This window comes from Hipposideros armiger, unplaced genomic scaffold (assembly GCF_001890085.2).
Source record: "Hipposideros armiger isolate ML-2016 unplaced genomic scaffold, ASM189008v1 scaffold_596, whole genome shotgun sequence".
Classification (NCBI taxonomy): domain Eukaryota; kingdom Metazoa; phylum Chordata; class Mammalia; order Chiroptera; family Hipposideridae; genus Hipposideros; species Hipposideros armiger.
Window position 1 is genome coordinate 920,284 of NW_017731946.1, and position 24,452 is coordinate 944,735.

Genomic DNA, 24,452 nt, shown 5'->3' on the forward strand with positions numbered 1-24,452 from the left:
CTGTTCTCTGTCCAGATCTTGATCATTTTTTAATTGGTTTGTTTGATTTCTTTTATTGTTGAGTTTTAAGAGTTCTTTTTATATTTTGTATCCAAGTCCTTTACCATATATGTGTTTTCCAGATATTTTCTCCTAGTCTGTGGCTTGTCTTTTCATTTTAGTATTTTCATTTAATACTATTTCATTTGAGTGTTCCTCACAGAGAAGATGCTTTTGGTTTAATAAAGTCCTACTTAGCCATTTTTCTTTCATGGATCGTGCTTTTGGTATTATATCTAAAAAGTCATCACCAAACCAAAGATCATCTAGATTTTTTCCTGTTTCAAGTTTTGCATTTTACATTTAGGTCTGTGATACATTTTGAGTTAGTTATTATAAAGGTGTAAGGCCCCTCTGGATTTTTTTCTGTGCTAACGTCCCTTTGTTTCAGCACCACCCATTTGTTGGAAAGACTATACTTTTCTCCATTCAGCTGCCTTCCTCCTTGGTGAAAGAACAATCAGCTGATTTGCATGGGTCTGTTCCAGGCTTTCTGTTCTGTTCCATTGATCTATTTGTCTGTTCTATCACCAAATACCCTACTGTCTTGATCGTTGTAGCTTTCTAGTGAGGCTTGAAGTTGGGTGGTATCTGACTTTGTACTCCTGTAGTATTGGGTTGGTTATTCTGGGTTTTTTGTCTTTTTGTATAGGTCTTAGAATCAGTTTGTTGATATTCACAAAATAACTTGCTGGGATTTTGATTGGAATTGTGTTAATCTAGATCAAGTTGGGAAGAAGGGACATTTTAACAACATTGCACTTTTCTGTCAGCGAACATGAAATCTCTCTCCATTTATTTAGATCTTTGATTTTTTTCATGACTTTTATAGTTTTCTTCATATGGATCTTGTATATCTCTTGTTAGATTTAAACCAAAGTATATATTTTTGTGTGTGCTAATATAAATGGTATGTTTCCAGTTGTTAATTGCTGATACATGTGAAAAAGTAATTGGCTTTTGTATATGAATATTAACTTTGTATCCTGTAGCCTTTTTATAATCACTTATTATTTCCATATGTGTTTATTTTTTATTCTTAATAAAACAAATTAGTAGAGCTAGCATTTTTGCTTTATGTATTCTTTTTGAATAATTTATAATTTTTTCATTTCATTTTATTTTTTCTTGTAGGCAATGTCTTGGGAAGCACGAGGTGAGTTAGAGGCATAAGTTTTAAGTAAAGCTTGTAATCTATACCTCTTCTATACTGGAGTTGTTAGAAAAAGTCAAAGTATTGTTATTTTAATGTTATAAAGCTAAGAGTGTCTACTAATTTAAAAGATATATAGGCTTTGTTTGAGAATTAGTCTATGAATATGCATTTACTATGGAATCATTGAATTTCTCTTTTAGGAATAGAATGTTTTTCTTCTTGACATTGACTTTTTTGATAGGTTACTTTGGTTTTAATAAGAACTATTATTAGTGAAAATGCATTAGACCTTTGTAAAACTTGTTCTCAAATAACAATAGAGTCATTTGGAAACATGGGTCCAGAAGGGGAGAGAGAGAGAGAAAGAGACTGTCTGATTTTCTTCCTTTTTTTTTTTTAAGGTGAGCCCACTACCATGCCATGCTGTAGGACCATACTCTTGTAAGAGAGTTTGTGGACGATCCTTAGATTGCCAGAATCATACATGTATGAAAGAATGCCACAAAGTAACTGAAATTGATGCCTGCATAGGCAAAAACAAGGTAATGTTCTTAGGTTGGATGCATATATTCTTGTACAGCTCAGAAATTAGTCTAGAGCATTTGCTTCCAGTTATTTTTTAAACTTGACACATATGATAGATAATGTCCACAATTTTAATAAATTCTCAATCTTTCGTTGGAAGTAAATAGCATCACAGATGTGGGGTGTGTATGTATTTGTGTGTGAAATTCAGTAAAAGCATTTTACAAGCATATGGGAAATCAACTATTCAAATATTTATAAAAATTACCATTTTACAAGGAAAAACAAATGGGGTTGATCAACTTTTAAATAATATTAAATTTTATTTTAAAACTAATAATGTTTTTTCTTAGATTTCCACTTGATAGGGAATCATAATAATAAGGGTGCTTAATGAGGAATAAGTAAATAATTTTAAGCTTCTTATCTATTATTAAGTAACATTAAATTTACAGATGTTTAAAGAATATGAATTGTGTTATTGAAAATTTAACTTGCATTGTTAGTTTTAATTATAATGATTCAAAACTGCTTTGACTAGTTAAGGTATAGCTGCTATATGGCTTTCCTCCTCTAGATTTTTACAACATCAAATGAGTCAGGAAAAACTCATTTTAAGAGCTGATATGATAGTGATTGGGGAATTCTTTTGATTATCCCACCATAGCTTCCTGGGCAGTAGATGTGGCAAAATATGGATTATAAGTTATGTGCAGTTTTTCTGAATTTAGCTACATGTCCATCCCTATGTCTCACTCAAGGAAGGCTACTACAGTGCAAATGAGTGAAAATTATATTATTTTGGGGATAAGTTTGCAATCATTCTAATTTATGTTAAAAATAAAATAATTCAGTAACTTATAAAAAATTAATTCCTTACCACAACACTTCAATTGAGACCCATTGGAGAAAGGCTGCTAGATGGTATCTCTTGACCCAAATGCCTCTGGAATTTTTAATGCAGTTCCTGCCTTGGGTTATAGCACAGAGCCTACAACATAGCGGGTATTTAATAAGTGTTTATTGAATTGACTAGAATCAAAGCTCTTTTGCCTGTTAGCTCTGCTCTGGGCTCTTTCCTTGACCTTACCCACAGATCTCAGTCCAATCAAGGCTCTTCATTTGTGCAGTGGTTCTCATTGCTACCATTAGCAATAAATATTCCTATTGGCTGTAGTGAGTGGAACTGTAGTTGACGGGAAAGGTATGAGGCTGATGGCAACTGAAATGGTGTGTTTCCCAGGCAAGCATGGGATCAAATATTTTTTGAGTAACGGAAAGAAGAAATAGAGTAATGAGGATAGTCTTTATTTATTTGGAGAAAACTCTGTTGCCAAAACTAAAGAAAAAAGAAAAAAAATACATATACATACATAACCACACATACATACATTTCTATATAATTATGTATATTATGGACCTTTGCCACTCAGAGTGTTGTCTGCAGATCCGCAGCATTGACATCAGCTGGAATCCTGTTAGAGGTGTGTGCAAAATCCTAGGCCCCACCTCAGCATTTTAACAAGATTCCAAAGTGATTGATAACGCACAAAATGTTTTCGAATGCTGCTAAAGGCAATGTGATGTGTCAAGTTTCATTGACTTTTTTAAAAAAGAATTTCATTGTAATCTTTAAACTTGCTAAGAGACTAGGACTTAATTATTCCAACCACTTAAAAAAGGATAATTCTGTAATGTGATCGAGGTGCTTATTATTGCTGTAATGGCAATCATATTACAGTATATAAATGTATGAAATTAACATGTTGAACACCTTGAATTTATGCAATGTCAAATATATTTCAATAAAATGAGAAAAAAAGTTTCACTTATCAAGATTTGCTTTCCAATTTGTGATAATAACCCAAATATTTATTCTGTTTTCCTGCTCATCACCCCATTACTAATTAGGATTGCTCACCTCCCTGGATTTCCAGAAAGTCGGATGAATCAGAAAAAGTTCATTTTAAAAAGATGATGTGACTGATTGGGGAATTATTGTAGATGATACCAGTATTGCTCCCTGGGTTAAAACATCTGTTTTCTCTTTCTTTTTTTAAATGAGATCTGCATAAGTGAGATATTTGACAGACAGCTTTACTGTATTTCCTAATTAGGGTATTGGAAGTGATCCGGAAGATAGGGTAGCAAGTACAGATTAAATAATATCTTTTTTTTTTTTTTTTAAATAGCTGGAAGGAGCCTCATATCATCAAGTATAATTCTTGTTTTGCAGATAAGGAAACTGAAACTTGTCAAGTAGGCTTGTCCATGATGCCTTCAGAGAATAGGAATTCAGAAAGTAGTTTCCAGGATGTTGTAACTCCCAGCCCAGTATGCTGTCCCACTCGCAGTATTTAAATGGACATCATTGCACATGTACCACATAGCCAGAAAGAAACAAATGAAATAAACTATGTGTGTCATCCTTGGTTTTGTTTGGAAATTTTGTGATTCATTGCCCAGTCTTGCCCATTTCAGAAAGTTATATTTCTATTTAACCCAGTTGTGCAGATCAGAGACATAGGACCATTGTTTGATTTCTTTCTTATCTTAATTGCCCTTGTCTCACTGCAAATCTTTTGAGGTTTATCTTTAAAATAGACCCTGAATCTGACCATTTCTCATAACCTCTGCCACTAACATCCTCCCTCATGCAAGCCACTATCACGTCTTACCTAGATTTCTGCAATATTTTCCCAACCAACCTTTCTACCTCACTTTTGTCATATTATATTAGCCAGATTCATCTTTTAAAAATGTAAGTCAGGTGTCATCTCCCTGCTCAAAACCCTTTATAGTTTTCAGTCATTCTAAAAATAAAATCCGAAGGTCTTAAGAGTGGCCTACACGGCTTTATAATGATCTAACTCCTGAGTCCTTTTCCCAGCTCTTCACTCATCACTCTCTTGATTGCTCACTTCTGCTTCTCTTCTTACTATTTCTTGAGCATCCCAAGCTTGTTCTTACCTCAGGGCCATCCCATTTATTATTCCTTTTCTCTGGAACTCTACATTCTTATGGCTCTTATTTAACTCAGTTTGTGTTCAAATATTAACATTTTCAGAGGGCTTCCTTGTTGCTATATCATTCTCTCTTATCCTGCTTTACCTTTTTTTCAGAATATTTATGAAGACATTCTGTTAGGTTCTTTACTGTTCCCACTTAAATGGCAGTTCCTCAGGCCAGGGATCTGTTCCATCTTGCATATTCACAGTATATGGAACAGTGCCTGGTACATAAATGCTGAATAACTATTTGTGGAATAAATGAATATACTTTTTAAAATAAAAAAATAGAAATTATTTGTAGAAGAATTTTCATAATTGGAAACTCTTTTTCTTTTTAATCCTGCATTTAGAATTTTATTGATATTACTCTTGTAATCATGGCTGTACTTAAGTATGATGATAAAAAAATGTTTAACCTTTAAGACTTAGTATCCACATCTGTAGCTTTCATTTTATTGCATGTGTGACATGTGAAAATAAACGGTACCCTGTAATGAAAATCTTTAGCCTTCTTTGGTAGGTAGATACTATTTAAACTATTAAATTACTAGAGCAGAGATGTGACTTGTTAAGTTACATTGAGATACATTTAGTTGTACTAAATGTAATTTAGTTTTTGCTTATTGAAGTGCATTAAAAATAAACTGCTGGCTATTCTCCTTGTTTTTCTCTACATGTGTTTTTTTTTTGGTAAGATGACATGAATATCCCCAGAACATTGAATGCTTTGGGGAATTTTTATTTATGTGTATTGATTTCTGTAGTGTGATGATGATTGTGCTTGTTGGGTGAAAATGAATTGGTAATATTTTACTCTGTTTCTTCTGCCACTTGACTATTCTGTAGGAAGTAATTTACATTTTTAGTAGAGATATTTTTGTGTGATAAGTCCATCTTAAAGCTTAGGGAATTTGATTTAATGAGGTTCGTAGGCATAAAAATCTTTGTGATTAGTGGTCATACTGATAATCTTGCTGGTCTTCATTTTGAATATTTTTTTAAATGAATGAAAGCATGCATCATTTTATTAACTATTTCTAAGAGCTGCAGAAGTACTTTCTTTTAATGGATATATAAATTTTATAACTTTAACATGTGGAATGTTAGGTATCTGTACTGAGGCGATTTATTTCCTTGCGATTTCTCAGGCTGGCCCAGAATGCCTTCAGTGTGAGGAAGGGTGCTCTAAATCACGGCCCGTGGGATGTCCTCACCCATGTGTTTTGCCATGTCACCCTGGAGAATGTCCCCCTTGTGTTCAGATGCTTAGAATAAAATGTCACTGCAAGATCACAAGCCTATATGTGGAATGTAGGTAAGTGGACCAAAGAAATATTCTTGTTTTATGAAAATTACTTTGGTATCTTTTTATCATTTAGAACCCTTTGTATGTAGTTATACTTTAAGAACTGTTTTCCAGTGGTGGGCCTTAGACCCCAGGGGCCTAGGTTTTCCACAGAGACCTGGACAGAAGACATGGAGACTATTTCACCTTCTAGATACCTCACCCCGATTCTCACCTGGGCAGTTCTGGTTTTCTCCATTTGGGGATTCTGTATAAGATTCTGTTAGGAAAAAACTGGTATCACTGCTTTTAAAAAATATAGGAGAAGCATTCCTGTAACAGATTGTTCAAGTAACAGTGTCAAACTAGAATTTTATTGGATCAAAAATTGCTTTGCACATAGCTACTGAGGCATAATTTTTAAATTATAGATTTAAAAGGTAGAGTATATTACAAATGTTGCTGTCATGGCATTTATCTGCTAAGATCTGACCTTTGTTTTCCTTACTTAAAAAATGCAAATTTTCACTTGTGGATTATGTGGAGGAAAAAAATTACCATTTTTTCTGTTTAATCATGATCTAACTTAATTTACCTAACTCGTTCAGCTCTATTTCACCCAAGTCTGTAAAGTAGGCTTTTTGTAAGTATATTTTACTCAAGTGAAATTTGGGACTATAACTATATTTCTGATTTTTTTAAAATTTGAAAAATGCTTATTAATACCTTAAATTTGGTTTGGTCACACTCAAAGATTCATGCTTTATTAAACTGTAAAAGATAAAATTACTTTGTTGAAATTTTTAAAATAAAATATTTTTAGCTTTAGGAATTTTATAGGGAAAGTTAAGAGGGCAATTTTGCCTTCTTTATGTGTTTTCTTTGGTCTTGCAGGGCTCTAAATTTCCCCCGCTTGCTTCTTTTTCTCTTTATCATGTCGTCTTCAAAGGATTCCTTTCCCTTTTACCTACTTTTCCCCAGAGTGTTGCCTCTGCAAGGCTGGCTACTTGATAGTTGTGTACTTTCTAAAGTGTCTTCCCTTTAGTTAGTGCTCTGACCTACCAAGACTTTTTCAGTAGTTTTACACTTCGGGTAGACTTCCTTTTTCTGGTGTGATGTTAGCTTCCCCTCTTAGAATTCTGCTCAGTTTTTCCAGAACTTCACTGACTCTCTGAAAAGACTTCCTATGGGAGCTTCAGAAATAGCTTTGCTAGGAATTGATATTTACTTTTCTACTTACAGGTAATTTGAAGTTTATAGAAACTTCCGTCTTCTAATTATGCCAACGTCATGAGATCTGAGTGCTTTTATTTGTAATTACTGAGCTGAATGGTTTTTTGGGGGGAATGTGTGGATATATTTGGAATGAGGTGGCTTCCATTACCTCAGTGATCCAGAGTTCCTTTTATCTTTTCTTGAATACATATTTAAAGTACATGTTTTTATCCTGCAATTCTTCAGTCTCAGTATTTGTTCTGATAATTTCATTTGCTTTAATTTATCAAGTTATTTCATGTCATCTTTTCCTTTTAGCCCTTTTCTGCTTTATGTATATTCTATAGAAATTAGATATAAAAGATACAGACCTTGAAAAGTAGGTAATTTTTCCTAATTATAGAGTAGCGGGAACAAAATGATTTTAACTCTTTTAAGTTCAGAGGTGATCTCTGTACTTGTAAGAATAAAAATATACATTTAGTAGAGTCAGCATAAAAACTTCGTGATATTATTAAGTGAAATTTTGCAAGAAAATTACATATGTTATCTTAAGAGTACATTGATAGCTAATTTGATAGAGATATTAAGGTTATAATTTTGACATTAGTGAATCTAACCTTATGGCATATTTTGGCAATTATGTCTAGTGAAAGGAAGTAGAAAAAGCAGGAAAAGAATAAAGGAAAGGAGAAGAAGGTAATGGGAAAGCGAAAAGTGAGCTAGGTTAGGTAGGAATTTTTAGATTGTCACTAGTTACTGACTCATGCAATATCTACTATGGTTCTATTTAACTATCTTTTAGAAAGTGGTTTTTTTTCTGGATTACCTACTGAGTCAGATATAAAAGCACAGACTGATCTAAAATGAATCAATTTCTAACATTAATAGGTAGCTTATCCAAAAACAACTGAAAAGGCTTTTCTAGTAAGTTTACTGCATTTCCCACTGAATAGCCTAAATTTGTTAATTTGTATTAACAAATTAAACCTCTAATTTTTAATCTTTTATGTAAAGGCTTTAAGAAGGATTATAATTATGAATAGTGATTTGACCTATAGGGAAAGATAGTACAAGAACTATTAAAGAGAGGTGAGGCACAGATGATAATTACGTGTTTTGTATTTCCTTCTTGCAGTAATTGCCCTTTTGGCATTTGATTTATTGTTAGTTGATAAAGGGCTAGAAGATTTGATTCATCAGCACTGTTAAGAAATTTGAAGACAATTGTTACATATAGACGTACAATTAAAATATTTCTCAAGAAAAAAATAAGATAATTTTATAGATACGTTTGAAATTGTGAGTTATTTTTGGAAAATGTGCTATAAAAATGGACTTTGAATATCATCAATATGTCCTTTCCTATTTTTAGAAAGATAACCACAGCTGATGTAAATGAAAAGAACCTCCTCAGTTGTTGCAAAAATCAGTGTCCTAAAGAGGTAAGCTTTCATAGAACCTTTTAAGTTGTCTTGGGCATTGTCTCTCTTGGATTTTCTCTGTTCTTGTTTGGTCATCCTATTTCAGGTCTTTTCTAGACCTACTAAAAATGTGGGTCCAGAAAGAAAAATATGATTGATGTCTAAAAATAGAATGCATATTATTAGAGTAGATGCACATCTCTTTATGAAATTTGGGAATATTAGGACTAGGAATTACCCTTCGAACATTTTTTTTTAAAGCAGTTTTAAAGATAGCTTATATACTTTCTGCAATAAAGTATTCACTTAATGGTTACCTCCATAATGTGATTCAAACTTAAAATATAAATAGGTCAAGACCTGTGTCAATACCTATTTATAGTTTTGTAAATTTGTAGTAGGTTATTAAAAAAACATGTCTGGCTGTGCATGAACTTCAAAGTTCATTATTTTGAATTAATTAATATAAAACATTCATATATCAAGTTATGTTTTTAAAGATTCGATGCTTGTAGATGTACTGTGTTCAAACTAAAAGTATCAAAAAGGTTCCAAAAAATTGTTCAGAGTAAAATGGTAAAAACTCACTATTGATTTATCCTGGCAATAATTTGAGAAGCCAAAGTTGTCTATCTGTATTTGTCCAATCTTAAAGTGAGGGTGCTCTTTTTGTTGTTGTTGGAGGTCCGGAAGTGACAATTATTTGATTTGGGTAGACATTTATAAAGGAATCCTTTTGACTTACAGTTGTACTAATAGTACCTCTTTTCTTTTCATTCTTGGTCTGTACACTTACCTAAGTGTTTCTCATCTTATTTAGAGTCAGGAAGAGATGACAGCAAAATCTTAAATATATTAGTCAGTCTCTTTGACTAAATAAAACAAATCAATGCATGATGAGCATTTTTGTTAACAGTATTTCCTTTTAACTAAAGCTTTTACAATTTTTAATGGATTTTTGTTTAAGAACTGTGGAAACTAGAACCTGAGAATTTCAAAATTTATGTAAGAATTTTTTTTAAAAAAGGAGACCATTTCAAGCAGTAAATGATTATTTTAATAATCTTGTCTTTGTTAATATAAGTAAAACTAGAGGCATGAGGTATTTCAAATTTAATTTCTGAATTCGTCAAATCTTGAGTTTTTCTTGTTAAAATAAAGTTTCTTCTGTCCAAATTCAGATTCCCAAGTAATAAGTAGTTGAGAATATTTTATTTTCAACTTGACACAATAACTTGGTATGATATTGTAGTTAGAAATAAGTAATTTAATTCAGGGATTGCTAATTTGCAATCCTGCCTATGCTTTTGGCTATGATTCAGTTGTGATGCTGTAATGACATTTGGTGGGACTAGATAAGTGGGCACTGTTTATTTAAAAATTTGTTATCCACACTCATGATTTTGGATTCTAGACCATTCTGAAGCCCCTGGTATTGCTAGAGCGTCCTTGGGCTTTCTTGAAAAATATATCCGTAGGCTGGAAACAATCCAAGTGGCTATTATAGCTTGGAATACCTAGGAGTGGACAAATGAATTTCATCTTGTCTAATAGGACTCATTCGAGTTCATGGCCTCTTGACATTGGTAAGGAAGGCTACAGCAGTGGTTCTCAAATTCTAGTGTGCATCAGAATCACTTCATTTATTCTATTCTTTAGATTCCACATAGAAGTGAGGTCATATGGTATTTGTCTTTCTCCCTCTGACTTATTGCATTTAGAAACTAATCCGAAACAGTCTCAGAGATACAGAGAAAAAACTGAGGGCTACTAGATGGGAGGTGGGCGGGGATGAGGGAGAAGGGGAGGGGATTAGACAGCACAAATTGGTAACTACAATATTGCCATGGGGATACGAAAGACAGTTTGGGGAATATAATCAATTGCGTTGTAAAGATTTTGTAGGATGCTAGATGGGCACATATCATATTAGGGAGAACACTTCATGGATGGTGTAGATGCCTGACCACTGCACTGTACACCTGAAGCTGAATCTGAATAATACTGAATGTCAACTATAATTTAATATATATATATATAGTCACAGGATGTGGAGTACAGCATAGGGAATAGAGTCAATGGAAGTGTAACAGCTATATGTGATATCGGGGGACGGGGTAGTAGATTGTGGGGAGGGGGTTATCACTTTGTGAAGGGTGTAAATGCCTATTACATTGTTTTGTACACCTGAAACTAATAATAATAATAAAAAAAGACAAACTACAGACACAGCAGAAAAAAAAAAAAAAGAATCACCTCAAGGACTTGTTAAAACAGATTGATGGGCCCCACCCGAGTTTCTTATTTTGTGGGCCTAGAGCAGGGCCCAAGAATTTGCATTTCTAATAAATTCTTACATAATGGTGATACTGTTGGTCTGGACCACTCTTTGGGGACTACTAGGCTACAGAATCAAGTCACATTTAGGATTAGCCAAGAACTATGTCACTAATCTGCAGTAGCCTAGCTGTCTTGTACTCAAGTTAAGGTGTGGGATTCTGAACTCTGATGCCCTGATAAATTCCTGTTTACTTTATCATCCTCTCTGCTGTGCTGTAGATTTCTGGTGGGCAAGAACTATTTCATATTGATCTTTGTATCCAGTTCCTGGTTCCCTGGCTGCACATATTAGGCAGCTGGTAAATGTTTATTGGATGTGAATGACAGAGTGAACTGTGGAAATACAGTTCTTTCAGCTCTACTACTTCTCTAATAGGCAATCTGTGTGTCTTCAGGACTGTTGCATTAGGTTTTAATTTAACTAAAAGGAAATTTAAAGATACCACTAAGAATTCCAACTTTAAACTGTGTCCCACACATATACATTTACACTTTAATTTTTTTTTTTCTGAATTTGGTTTAATTATTATCACACAAGCTTTTCTACTTTTTACTTGGGCAAATTATTTAACCTCTGTAACTCAAATTGTTCATAGATAAAATGGAAGCAATAATAATACCCACTGCAGAGTGTTAACTGAGTATTAAATGAGTTAATAACATGTAAAGGTTTTAGTATACGTAAGTGCTAGCTATAGTGATAATGGTAAGGGTATTAACCCACAAACAATATCATTTTGCAAGCTTTCCTTAGTTATTTTTAAAGAGAGCTTTTTAAATTGTTGGGGTTAAAATGTAACATTTTGAACTAGACAATATTGGCTGTTGGTAAGCCATTTGATATGACTCACGAAAGTGCTAGCAGAATAATAGGAAGGGCTGAGCAGGATGGAAGAAAACTGTCTCACTTTGAGTGGAAAGGGTAGGGCATCTCATCTTTAAAGGATTATCAGGGTTGGATGTTTCAGAAAAACCTTTTGCTGTGAAATCTGTAATGAAGATACAGTTACTATATTATGCATTCTAATAGTTTTCTTTCTGACTGCTTTTCAGCTCTTTCAGAGTATAACCTGGCTTTTGAGATAACACATACTTGCACATCTAACAGGGAAATGGTCGTGAGATTTGATTATAATTAAGGTTAATTAAAGAAAAAGCTGAAAAATTAACCATTTATCTAGGGTTGATTGGCCCCATTGTGATGGACTCTTTCTTAAAATAGTTGGTGGGGTGGGGAGGGGAGGTAGGGTACAACTAAAGTGCAAATATGTAATTGCTCTATTTTGGTTTTATTTTAGCTCCCTTGTGGTCATAGATGCAAAGAGATGTGCCATCCTGGTGAATGTCCTTTTAATTGTAACCAGAAGGTAAAACTTAGATGTCCTTGTAAAAGAATAAAAAAGGTAAATATTAAGATCTTGAAAATAATTTTCTGTGTAAATTGGTTTTGTCTGTATTTTGGTAGTTCTTTGGCTTTATTTACTGGCTTTTAATTTTAAGGTCTTATTTCTTAGAATCTTTTTATTACTAGCCTATCTATTTCTGTAAATGTTTATTTTAAAAATCAGCTTTGTGTGGACATTTAGTTTTGTGCACTTTAATAGTAAAAGATTACTTTATGTTGGAACCAAGTTTGGTGCCCTTGTTTGGATAGAACAGTGCACAGTATCTTTGAGGTCTTTGCACAAAGAACACATGTGAGTAATAAAGTGAGTTTCATGATTTAAGAAATGGTCTGGAATTAACCTGTGTTACTCTTATGAAAAATTTTTTTGCCATCAGTATTATATTTTGAAAATGTTGCCTTAAGACTTTACATGCACAGCCTTATAAAATTATAAAGTAACATTAAAACTTGGAGAGAACTCAATTTAAGATAAAATGGTGGTAACAGATGAGTAAAAAGGCGAAAACTAACGTTTGGAAAGCTCAGTGGCAACAAATTACGTACTATTCAGCAAAACTTAGGAAGGAAGAGTGAATTCTCAGATGTCAGCACTGAAGGGTGTTTTTCCAGTTCTTTTCCTTAACTTCCCTGTTGACACTGGTCACTTGTTTGAAGTTTTCTTCTTTCTTGACCTCTGATTTTCCCCTATCTCAGTTATAGCTGTAACTCCTTTTTTCTTAATATTCTTATGGTCATTTCCTAAAGCTAGTCTCCTTTTTCTTTGCTTTAAATTCACTCTTTATTTATTCTTTCAACAAGTATTTATTGAGAATCTTTTGCTTTTATTGAAGATCTTTTCATTTATTTTCATAGCTCCTATGATCATTATCTGGGGTATATAACTTCTGAATTTGAAGTCGTAGGCTTAACTTCTTCTGCAGTTGAATTCCTAAGTTTTAGATGTTTACATTGGGCCACCTTTACATGAAAATTCATGCTTAGTCAAGCCACTTTTAATCTGGGATGTCTCTCAAGTTTTATCTCAAATCTCATGTTATTGCCCCAGTGCAGTCTGCCTGCCACCCCCATTAGAATGCTAGCAACAGCGTCCTAACAGATTTCCTTGCCTCCATTCATAATACTTCCCTGATCTAAGTTCTTCAGTGGTTCTTCCTCCATTATGGGGAAATACTCATTTTATAAGAAGTATTTATGTATATACAGACTTGGCACATAAGAGAATTTCTGCTGTTTGCCTGCTTCTCCAGTTTCAACCTCTAGCAGTCATCTCTGTGAACTTGTTACTTACGCTTATGCCTATGTTCCCCTTTAGTCTGTGACAAATATCTGTTCCTTCCTCTGTGTAAAATACAGTGTACTTTTGCTTTGCTGCTCTGCCTACGAGAATACTGCTAATACTCCGTGTAAGCATTTCCTTGTTGGGGAAGGTCTTCCTTCCCTGACTCCCTTGGGAAGTCTTAGTGCTTCTTCCTCTTGGCTTTTTTTGTAGTAGGTTCTAGAGAGTTTTCTAGAGAGCTTTGTGATTCTAGGGATGTCGGTAACCTTGTTTCCTCATCTGTGAAATACAGTTTATACATAGACTTATTGAGAGGAATAAAGAGGTAACTGTGCATTTAGCAGCAGTAATTGCTAATGGTAGCTGCTATTATTAGTTTAGCCCTTTTCATTATACTCTTTATCTTATTAAGTCCCCGTTCCTTTTTAAATTTTTCAATTACAGTTGACATTCAATATTATTTTATATGAATTTCAGGTGTACAGCACAGTGGTTAGACATCTATATAATTTAAGAAGTGATCCCCTTGACTAGTCCAGTACCCATCTGACACATACATAGTTGTTACAATATTATTGACAATATCCTTTATGCTATACCCTACATCCCCATAAATACTTTGTAAAACCAATTTGTACTTAATCCCTTCCCTTTTTCACCCGTTCCGCAAACCCCCTCCCATCTGGCAACCATCAAAATGTTCTATGTATCTATGAGTTTGTTTCTGTTTTGTTTGTTTATTTTGTTCTTTAGATTCCATGTATAAACGAAATCACATTGCATGTGTCTTCCTCTGTCTGACATACTCCATTCATCACAATACCTTCCAGGTTCATCCATGCTGCCACAGATGGCAAGAACTCATTACTTTTCCTGGCCGAGCAATATTCCATCGTGTATATGTACCTCCTATTCTGTCCCTTTTTCCATCAATGGAAACCCAGGCTGCCCCCACCTTGGCCATTGTAAACAATGCTGCAATGAACATATGGATGTACACATCCCCTTGAAGTAGTGTTTTGGGTTTTTTTCGGATAAATACCCTGAAGTGGGATTACTAGGTCATTCTTTGTCTCTTGTTATAGCCTTTGTTTTAAAGTCTATTTTGTCTGGTATAAGTATTGCTACCCCAGATTTTTGGTTTATTTGTTTCCATTTTCATGAATTATCTTTTTCTCATCCCTTTTCTTTCAGTCTGTGTGTATCTTTCAATCTAAAATGAGTCTCTTGTAGGCAGCATATGTGAGGGTCTTATTTTCTTATCTATTCAGCAACCATATCTTCTGATTGGAGCATTTAATCCATCTACACTGAAAGTAATTGTTAGCTATGTAGTTATTGCCATTTTATTATTTATATTTTTAATTTAGTTTTGTTTCATCTTAAAGAGGTCCCTCTAACATTCCCTGTAATTCTGGTTTGGTATTGGTGAACTTTATTAGCTTTTTCTTGTCTGGGAAGCTCTTTATCTGTCCTTCAATTCTAAATGATAGCTTTTCTGGGTAAAGTAATCTTGGTTGTAGGTCCTTGCTTTTCATCACTTTGAATATTTCATGCCAATATCTTCTGGCCTGCAAAGTTTCTGTTGAGAAATCAACTGACAGTCTTATGGGAGCTCCCTTGTAGGTAACTAACTGCTCTTGTCTTACTGCTTTTAAGAGTCTCTCTCTGTCTTTAACCTTTGGCATTTTAATTATGATGTGCCTTGGTGTGAGCCTCTTTGGATTTATTTTGTTTGGGATTCTTTGTGCTCTCTGGGCTCGTATGTATATTTTTTTTCACCAGGTTAGGGAACTTTCTGTCATTATTTCTTCAAATAGGTTTTTAATTCCTTGGTCTCTCTCTTCTCCCTCTGAAACCCCTATGAATATTGTTACACTAGATGTTGTCTCAGAGGCCTCTTAAACTATTCTCATTTTTTTTTGGATTCTTTTTTCTTTTTGCTATCCTGTTTGGGTGTTTTCTGCTACCTTATCTTCTAAATTGCTGATCCGATCCTCTGCTTCATCTAATCTGTTGATTCCCTCTAGTATATTCTCCATTTCAGTTATTGTGTTCTTTCTTTCTAAATGGTTCTTTTTTATGTTTTCTACTTCCATTTTTATGTTATCTCTTTGTTGAGGTCTCCCTGAGTTCACTGAGCATCCTTATAACCAGTGTTTTGAACTATACATCTGGTAGATCGCTTGCCTTCCTTTTGTTTAGTTCTTTTTCTAGAGCTTTGTTCTGTTATTTTATTTGGGACAATGTTTCTTTGTCTCCCCATTTTAGCTGCCTCCCTGTGTTTGTTTGTATGTATTAGGTAGGGCTGCTATGCTTCCTGGTCTTAGTAGAGTGGCCTTATGTAGCAGGTGTACTGTGGGGCTCAGGGGTGCAGTCTCCCTGAGCTGGGTGCTCCAGGTGTGTCCCTTGTGTGGGTTGTGTGTGCCCTCCTGTTGTAGTTGAGCCTTGGTTGCTATTTGCACATCAATGCAAGGGACTGACCCTTAGGCTGATGGGTTGTGAGAACTGGCTGTGACTACAGTGGAGGAGCTGTTGTGCAGGGGCTGACCCTACAGAGCAGGATTTGCTTTAGCAGGGCTCTGATACCTGGCCAGAGTGTCCTTTGGGTGTGTGTTCTTGGAGGCAGCCAGGTGATGCTCTGGCTAGGTTTGAAGCTAGCCACCAGGTATATCAGTCTCGGGGCCTCCTGGGAGGGCCTGTACCGCAGGCCAAGTTCATTTGCATCCTGTGCCCTGCCTGAGGCCATCTGGCTTAGCTACAAAGCAATCCACAGATGACTGCCTCCCGCTCTGGGGTTGGAGGTGCCTCGAGAGGCCAAGCCGCCAATCCAGGATGCTGTAACTAGTGCCAAGCTTATGGTTGCTCAGACAGGGGTACGGGATATGCTAAAGCCAGATATTGCTTGTTTGGGTTTTTATGAACATTTGAAAGACTTTATTAAAGTCCACAGCATGAACCAAAACAGGCCATTCATACAGAAAAGCCACTGGAAGTGGATTGGGTGGTCCCAAAAATTGGGTGGGAAGAGGTCTTAGGGAATCAAAGTGAAAGAATGGCATTAGCTGTGTTGATGGAGACTCAGATATGGCGGCCACCTGCGTCTGCTCACCGGGAGGGAGGGGGACTCAACACAGAAACAGTGGCTTCCACCAGCTCCTCCTTTTGGGAGAAAGCTGCCCCTCCAGCCCTGTCTCTGAAGCCAGACAACTCAGTTTCTCCCCGTCTGTCCCTGGCGCCTCTCCAACTGCTGCCCCAGCGCTGGAGCTCAGAGCAAGTGAGTCCGTCAGCAAGTCTGTGTGCGGGCTGTCTAAGAGGAGCGCCTGGGAGTGCAGCCACCCTCGTCTCACTCAGCCACAAGCTCACGGGGTTCACAATCAGAAATTCAGGGGACTTTTCTCCCTGTCACTGAGACCCTGGGCTGGGGAACCTGGTGTGGGGCTGGGACCCCTCGCTCCTCAGGGTGGGAGGGACCTCCGCAGCTGAGATATCTCTCCCAATATTCAATGGTCACACACAGGTGTGGGACCACACCGTTCTGCGTCTCTGCCACACCTACCAATCTGAACGTGGCTTCTTCTCTGTGTCCTTAGTTGTAGTGCTTTGGTTCAGCTAGACTTCAGGAGATTCTCTGGTCATCTTATTTCTTAACTCTGGTGGATTTGAACTAAAAACCTAAAGTCTGAGGGTGTGGTGAGAGAGGAGAAATTGATATAAATAGGCACCCTTAGAACAAAAGTGACATGTGTCAGCAAGAAATAGGGCATGAATAAAAGACAGATAAAAGATCTACAAAATCAGGGCCAGCTGAGTAGTTCAGTTGGTTAAGAGTTGGCTTAAGAGCGTGAGCTCTGAGCAACAGGGCCTCCAGTTCGATTCCCACATGGGCCAGTTATGCTGCACCCTAGCTGAGCTGTCGCTGAGCTGCCAACAGGTGGCAGGATGGCTCAGCTGGTGTAACAACAAGATTGCCTGTTCGATGGTGGGCTGCACCCACCCGCAACTAAGACTGAACTCGGCACCTTGAGCTGAGCTGCCGCCCGGATGGCTCAGTGGATAGAGCATGCGCTTTTAACAACAATACTGCTGGTTTGACTCCCGCATGGGATGGTGGCTACGCCCACCCGCAACTAAGATTGAACACAGCACCTTGAGCTTAGAGGCCACGAACTGCCGACAAGCAGCCAGATGGTGACTGGCGCCCTCCACAGCGAAGATCGAAGAACAACAACTCGGCTGGTCCCCCTCCCCAATTCCCCAATAAAATCTATTAAAAAAAATCTACAAAATCAAAGTCTAAGACTATTTAAAATAAGGACTACTTATTTTACTACAACATAGTACACAAATTGATCATAGTATTGATATAAAGTCATGTAAAAAAAGTGTAGATTTTAAAAATTATTTCATTAAAGAGGTTGGCAGTGAAGTGCACATACAAACTGTAGAATGACTTATCTAAACTTTTTTAAAAAGGCTTACTAGTTGAGAGAAAACCTGTAGCTGCCTAGAAAACTCTAGAACTGCACTTTTCTGAACCTGAGTTGGTAGCCACTAGCCACATATGGCTATTTGTTTGAATTTTAATGAATTAACATTAAATAATACTAGACATTCATTTCCTCGATTTCTTTAGCCACATTTTGAGGGCTCAGTAGCTATATGTGTTTAGTGCTACTCTGTTGGGTCGTGCAGATTTAGAACATTTTCATTATCCTAGGAAGCTGTGTTGGATGGCACTGCTCTGGAACATTTTATTCCCTGGAAGCTTTAGAAGACTAACCAGAAGTAATAAAGAAAAACTGAAGCTAAGTTGATAGTGGCATTTAGTAAATAATTATTCATTGGATAATTTTAATTTTATTTTATTTGCTTTTTTGTAATTCAGAGAAAGTAAAGTAATAATCACTAACCCCAAGACATTTAATGTTTGCAGGCATATCATCATTAAATATTAATGAACATGACTGTTAAGTAATTTGCATAATCTTAAACAGTTAGGGAAATTTTGCTTTTTCATGGCATACAGTTAGGACTTCGAGGAGAAAGTCTTAAAATCTGAAATTTCTAAAAATTTCATTTGTAGGAATTGCAGTGCAACAAAGTACGTGAACATCAGATTTCAATAGAATGTGACACAACATGCAAGGAAATGAAGCGGAAAGCATCTGAGGTCATGTCATGTTGAATATAATTTTTAACGTGTTAATAGCCTTTTCCTGTTTATTTTGTGCATTTCTTTATGTACTTATTACGAAGTAGTCAAAATCTCACCTTTTTTGCTTTTATAATTAAAGCCTAGTTTTATAGGCCTAATTTGAATCCTCTGGCTTTTATTGTCTAATATGTATTAGATTTTCCATCCTCTATACCAGTTAGTGTATGTGCTCTGGAACATATTTGTTCATCTTAATGTTAGTATAAGCCTCCAGAAAATTAGGCTAAAATAATAGAAAAATAAAGTTTTAGGAATCTTTGCTGTTTGGATTACCTCTTGTGTCACTATTTCCCTCAGTCAACCCAGTCAATGAATAAACTCTTGATTTTTTTGAAGCTAAGGTATTCCTTCTGGACATTTGAAGTAAGTGTTCAGTGTTGACTCTAGACAAAGAGTGGTATTTAATAATTGATTATAGATTCAAAGTATGGTAACTCAAGAGAAAAATCCAGTTTTAAAAGCATTTCAGTTTATGTTATTTTACCTCTTTGAGTTGTGATCTAATTCAGGTTGTTAAATTGAAATGTTTATATAAGGTATAATGTCCCACCTCTCCTCACCTGCAGTCTGTTAGTACCTTGGTGACACTTTTCATTATGATATTTATGTTTCTTTAAATAATTTCCAGTATAAAGCTCCCAAAATTTGTTATGGGTTAGTGGAACCTCAGTGGGAAAATGTAAAAATTTTATATAAAATTTCATGATTACAATGTCAATTTACTTTTAACTGTCCCTAAACAGATAAAAGAAGCAGAAGCAAAAGCTATTCTTGAAGAGGAAAAACGAAGACAACAGGTAACTAAACAAAATACCCAGATTTATGTTCCTTTGCATCATTGTTAGTTTTTATTCAAACACAAAGTATATTCTAAGTACAAGCCAGGGGCTAATCAACTCTATTCTGGACTGAAAATAATATTGTTCCTACAAAACAAAAGTTACCCATTCACTTATTTTAATCCAGGCAGACTGAACCTCTGAAGAAGCACAAGATCTTGCATATTCCCAGATATTTTGTATATTCCTAATTTACTTCCTTGCCAGTTTCATCCATTCTCCAGCCATAAGAGCTTTAACTCCTCTTTTGGTTGGGGTGGTAAGGGTTGGGGGTGCAGTGACGTCCATCTTAAGGCATCTTCTGAAACCCATGTCCTAACTCAGTCTAAAATTATTTGAGTTCTGTTTTACTGAGATATAGAATATCTGTAACAAATACATGTTGTTTACTAATCAATACACTTGTTTTAATATGTTCACCTGTTGTTTACTAACCAATACACTTGTTTTAATATGTTCACCTGTTTTCCCATTAGATTCTTAAAGGCAGGATTATCATCTGTTCTTTGTTATTACCTAGGTAGCAGGTACATTCCTGATACCGCCTCAAATACTATATTGATCATATACTCCAAAGAGTGGTTTAACTTTCTAATAGTGACATGTAATTATTTGTCAGTTTGCATTTTGCAATGCTTTACACTTATCAAACAGGGTATATTACATGTTAAAATGCTGCTTTTATGAATGAGGAAATTAAAACTTTCAGACTTGAGGGAGGACATTAGAAATAATTCATGTAGCAGATAAAAGTGGGCCAAAATGACCTCTAATATTTTATGATTTTATAAAGTTGATTTGCCTAATATCCCAAAATAAGCTGAAAGAGCTAATATAATAAAACATGGGTTGGCTGAACTCCTGGGAGATTAAATTATTAAGAATAGTTTAGGGTATCCCTCACCTTTTTATAAGCCATTATGGTTGGTAGTCTTAAATAATGTTCTCTATTTACTGACCTTTTAAACAAAGTATATAGAACAGTATTTAAACTATATGTGATGACTATGTGTCACAAATAAAGCATCAATTATTTTACTGTGTCACCGAATCTCACCTTTGGCTATTTTAATATATTTTGACCTTTTTCTGTATATCAACAATGACTTGACAATATTCTGACATTTTGGTTCTTTGAAGAATGTCACTTTTTATTAAATTAATTATACGATTAGGTCTTCTTCAAATGAGGTTTATAGGCAAAGTAATGGATATATTAACCTAAGTTTATATTTCCTTCTATTAAATAAACATTTACAGAATCTTGTCTGGATAGTACGTGTATATTTTAGTTAAGCAGCATGTTTTAGCTATTAACAGTGCACTATACTATATCATGTTACATTACCATGTATTAAAATCTAATAAGCAACTTGTTTAACAGTAAAATAAAAAGTCACATTTTATAATGAGTGTTATCCAGTTATCCCTTTTTTTTCTTTTTTTTAAAGATTTTATTGGGGAATTGGGGAAGGGAACAATGTTGGGGAAGGGGAACAACGTGTTTTTTTAGGACCCATCAGCTCCAAGTCAAGTTGTTGTCCTTCAATCTTAGTTGTGGAGGACGCAGCTCAGCTCCAAGTCCAGTCGCCGCCTTCAATCTAGTTGGCAGGGGGAGGTAGGGAGAGGAGGCGCAGCCCACCATCCCATGTGGGAGTTGAACTGGCGACCCTGTTGCTCAGAGCTTACGCTCTAACCAACTGAGCCACCCAGCCGGCCAGTTATCCATTTTTTTTTAGAACAGTTTTAATATAATTCTACTTTCTGAAATGTCATTTTGATTTAAGGCATGAAGCATTTTTACTCTCTGTTTTTAAATGTATTTGATAAAGAGAAGAATCAGTTTCTGACAGCTTTTCTCTCTATGCACGTGAACTTTTTCCACAGAAGCCATTTATGTTTATTACCAGCATTGCAAGAAACTGGAGTTACAGGTTCCTTTATTCTCACTGAGAATCTCTTAGCACTAGCTAGAGGTTGTATATTGTGGAGTCTCAGTAGATTAATAGTGTTGAAGTATAAAACTAATGTCTAGGGCAGCCAGTTAGCTCAGTTGGTTAGAGCGCAGTGCTCATAACACCAAGGTTGCCGGTTCGATCCCCATATGGGCCACTGAGCTGTGCCCTCCACAACTAGATTGAAACAACTACTTGACTTGGAGCTGGTGGCTGGAAAAACACTGTTCCCCAATTAAAAAAACAAAACAAAAAGTAATGTCTATATTTTGGGGCACCCTGACTTAATCAGATATTTCTATATTTAGTATCAAAGTTAGGCCTGTGGTCTGAAATACTCTTCCCTTCCTCCTCACTTCCCTTTTTGCTTTTCTAAACTCTGAATTTGTTGAATACAATTAGTAGTGGAGAGAGGGATTTAAAAAAAAAATAAAATCAATATATTTATTATATACCATTACTATTTTAACATTTCCCAAATTGGTTTATTTTCATCTAAGTGGAAAATTTCAAATCAATGTATGTATTGGATTTAATAAAAATGATACTATTTTGATTTAGGCTGAACTAGAGGCTTTTGAAAACAGACTGAAGGGTCGTCGGAAGAAGAACAGGAAAAGAGATGAAGTGGCACTTGAGCTAACGCTATGGCAAAAATACAAATATTATCTCCTTCCAGCGTGTGCAGTTGCAGTTCTAGTGTTTGCATGGTATATAGCCCATGACGTCGATTAAAAATTTTTGATCCTTTAATATACCTCAGAATGGATTTATGTAAGTTGTTAAATTTGGAAGCATGTATTGTAGAACATGATGCATATTCACATTCATCTCTCTATTCTCTTCCAGCTATTGTTAGAAGGACAGAATATTAAGCTTTATCTTAACTAACATATGAGAAGTGGTAATATAACATTGTTTGATATTAAAAGCATGACCGAAATTATAAAATACTTCAAAAGGCATAGTTAGTGGCAGGGTAACGTGTTAGTTCATTGTGCTTTCTTGTATTAACATAGTTGTCTCATTTACTATTTCAAACCAACATTTTTTTTCAAAATTAAGACGAAACTGAGCCATATGTGCAGTAAGAGGAATATTTCACAATGTTTTGGTTATTTATTGAAAGGTACTTTTCTTGATCATGTAACTTTGTACTTTTTTAAAAAAATGATTCTCTAAAAGACCTTTTAAATTGTAACATGAAGTTGTATAATTCAATTCCAGAAATTGGTTTATTAGTGAGGAATTTTTATCAGTTATTGAAATAAATTTTTATGTTGTGTATTCCTCAGAGGAAAATATAATTGTTTTCAAAATATGCCAGGTTAGATACATCATATGTGGCTATTTCTTGTGTAAACTTTCAACTGAAGTTGGCATGTTTTGTAAATCTTGTTTGTGTCTTTTCAAAGTAATAAAAGAAAAAACTAATATTTATGAGCACTATGTGCTGAACACAGGGCTTTTGAGCCTTATGTACTTTATTCTCATTTTTCCTTACCTTGATCCTATAAGTAGATTTTATCTGGAAATAATCAGTTCTTATGAAAACAACCTGATATAGAAATATTAGTAAGCCAAATCTGTTTGAATTGTTAGTCATTTTAAATGGTTTGCTATTTAATTTTTGTATGATTAATGTTTCCATTAAAATTTTTCATACCAAATTTATAATCTACAATATTTATTATTATCTAAAGAATCAGGTTAGGTATTAGTATCAATGTATAAAACTGCAGAATTTGATGCACAATATAATAATTGATAGGTAGTAAAAAGTGGTAGACGTATGTTTTAAAAGTCCAAAGAAGGATTTTTAAATTTTGCTAAATTTAGAATTTGTTTTTTTTTTTTAATTTTAAAACGTCTTGTTGATTTATTGAGTATTAGCTGGTGTCTAAAATTAAAGGGCACTCATTCCTTTATGGGCTTTGTGTTTTGATTTTATTTACTGTTCCCAATGATAGTCACTGGGTTAGTGTTTCAGAAGCTCTAAATTAGAGCTGCTACTCTCAAGTCATTACCTTACCCTGCTCTAAAATTAGAGAATATGAACGACTAGGTGTCTACCTGGGAAGCTATTTTCATGTATGTCAGACTCTTGATCTGTTAAACAAGCCTGAAGCCTAATTCATGTCTGTTTTATGGGCTTGTGTCCTTGTTAGGTTTCCTTTCTAATCTGTGGGAAAGAATTTAGTGAGGAGAGGAAGGAGATTGAATGAATGACAAACTGTTGGCTGATTTTTATTTGTTTGGCTAGTATCTCAGAGCTTAATTAATTTACCCAAAGTCACACAACTGTTATTTATTCACTCAATAGATGTGTTTCCTCTGTGACCAATACTTTCTAGGTACTAGAGATAATGGTGATCTTTCTTTTGGGGAGCTGCTTAATGAGTGGAAGAGATTTTAAAAATGAACATGATTTAATGTGTAATAAATAAATGGTATAAAAAATAAGAGAAATAGTACAGGAAGTGGTGAAAGTGGGGGGCGAAAGGGCACTGGCTACTGTAGATTGGGAAAGTCCCTCTGAAATGGAGTCATTTGAACTGTGACTTGAATGACCTTCATTTGAAGGTCTGAGGGGACGGCCAGCCGAGTGGCGCGTTGGTTAAGAGTTGGCTTGGGACACCAGCTCTGAGCAGCAGGGCCCCGGTTCAGATCCCACATGAAGGCCAGTGATGCTGTGCCCTCTACAGCTAAGATGGTGAACAACAGCTCAATCTGGAGCTGGGCTGCTGTGAGTTGCCGCAAC

The 24,452-nt window shown here is 35.2% G+C and overlaps 1 protein-coding gene across 1 annotated transcript in view; it reads left to right on the top strand.

Annotated features, from left to right (window-relative positions):
• The window catches only part of NFXL1 (nuclear transcription factor, X-box binding like 1), a 46,826-nt gene extending 23,207 nt beyond the window's left edge, over window positions 1-23,619 (top strand). The window contains exons 15-22 of the mRNA XM_019624622.1: window positions 1,174-1,195; window positions 1,597-1,737; window positions 5,880-6,046; window positions 8,607-8,676; window positions 12,294-12,398; window positions 18,766-18,852; window positions 19,641-19,694; window positions 22,253-23,619. Coding sequence (XP_019480167.1) covers window positions 1,174-1,195; window positions 1,597-1,737; window positions 5,880-6,046; window positions 8,607-8,676; window positions 12,294-12,398; window positions 18,766-18,852; window positions 19,641-19,694; window positions 22,253-22,426 — 820 coding nt within the window. The 3' untranslated portion in view covers window positions 22,427-23,619. The remainder of the gene's footprint in view (window positions 1-1,173; window positions 1,196-1,596; window positions 1,738-5,879; window positions 6,047-8,606; window positions 8,677-12,293; window positions 12,399-18,765; window positions 18,853-19,640; window positions 19,695-22,252) is intronic.
• Window positions 23,620-24,452: the final 833 nt, after the last annotated feature.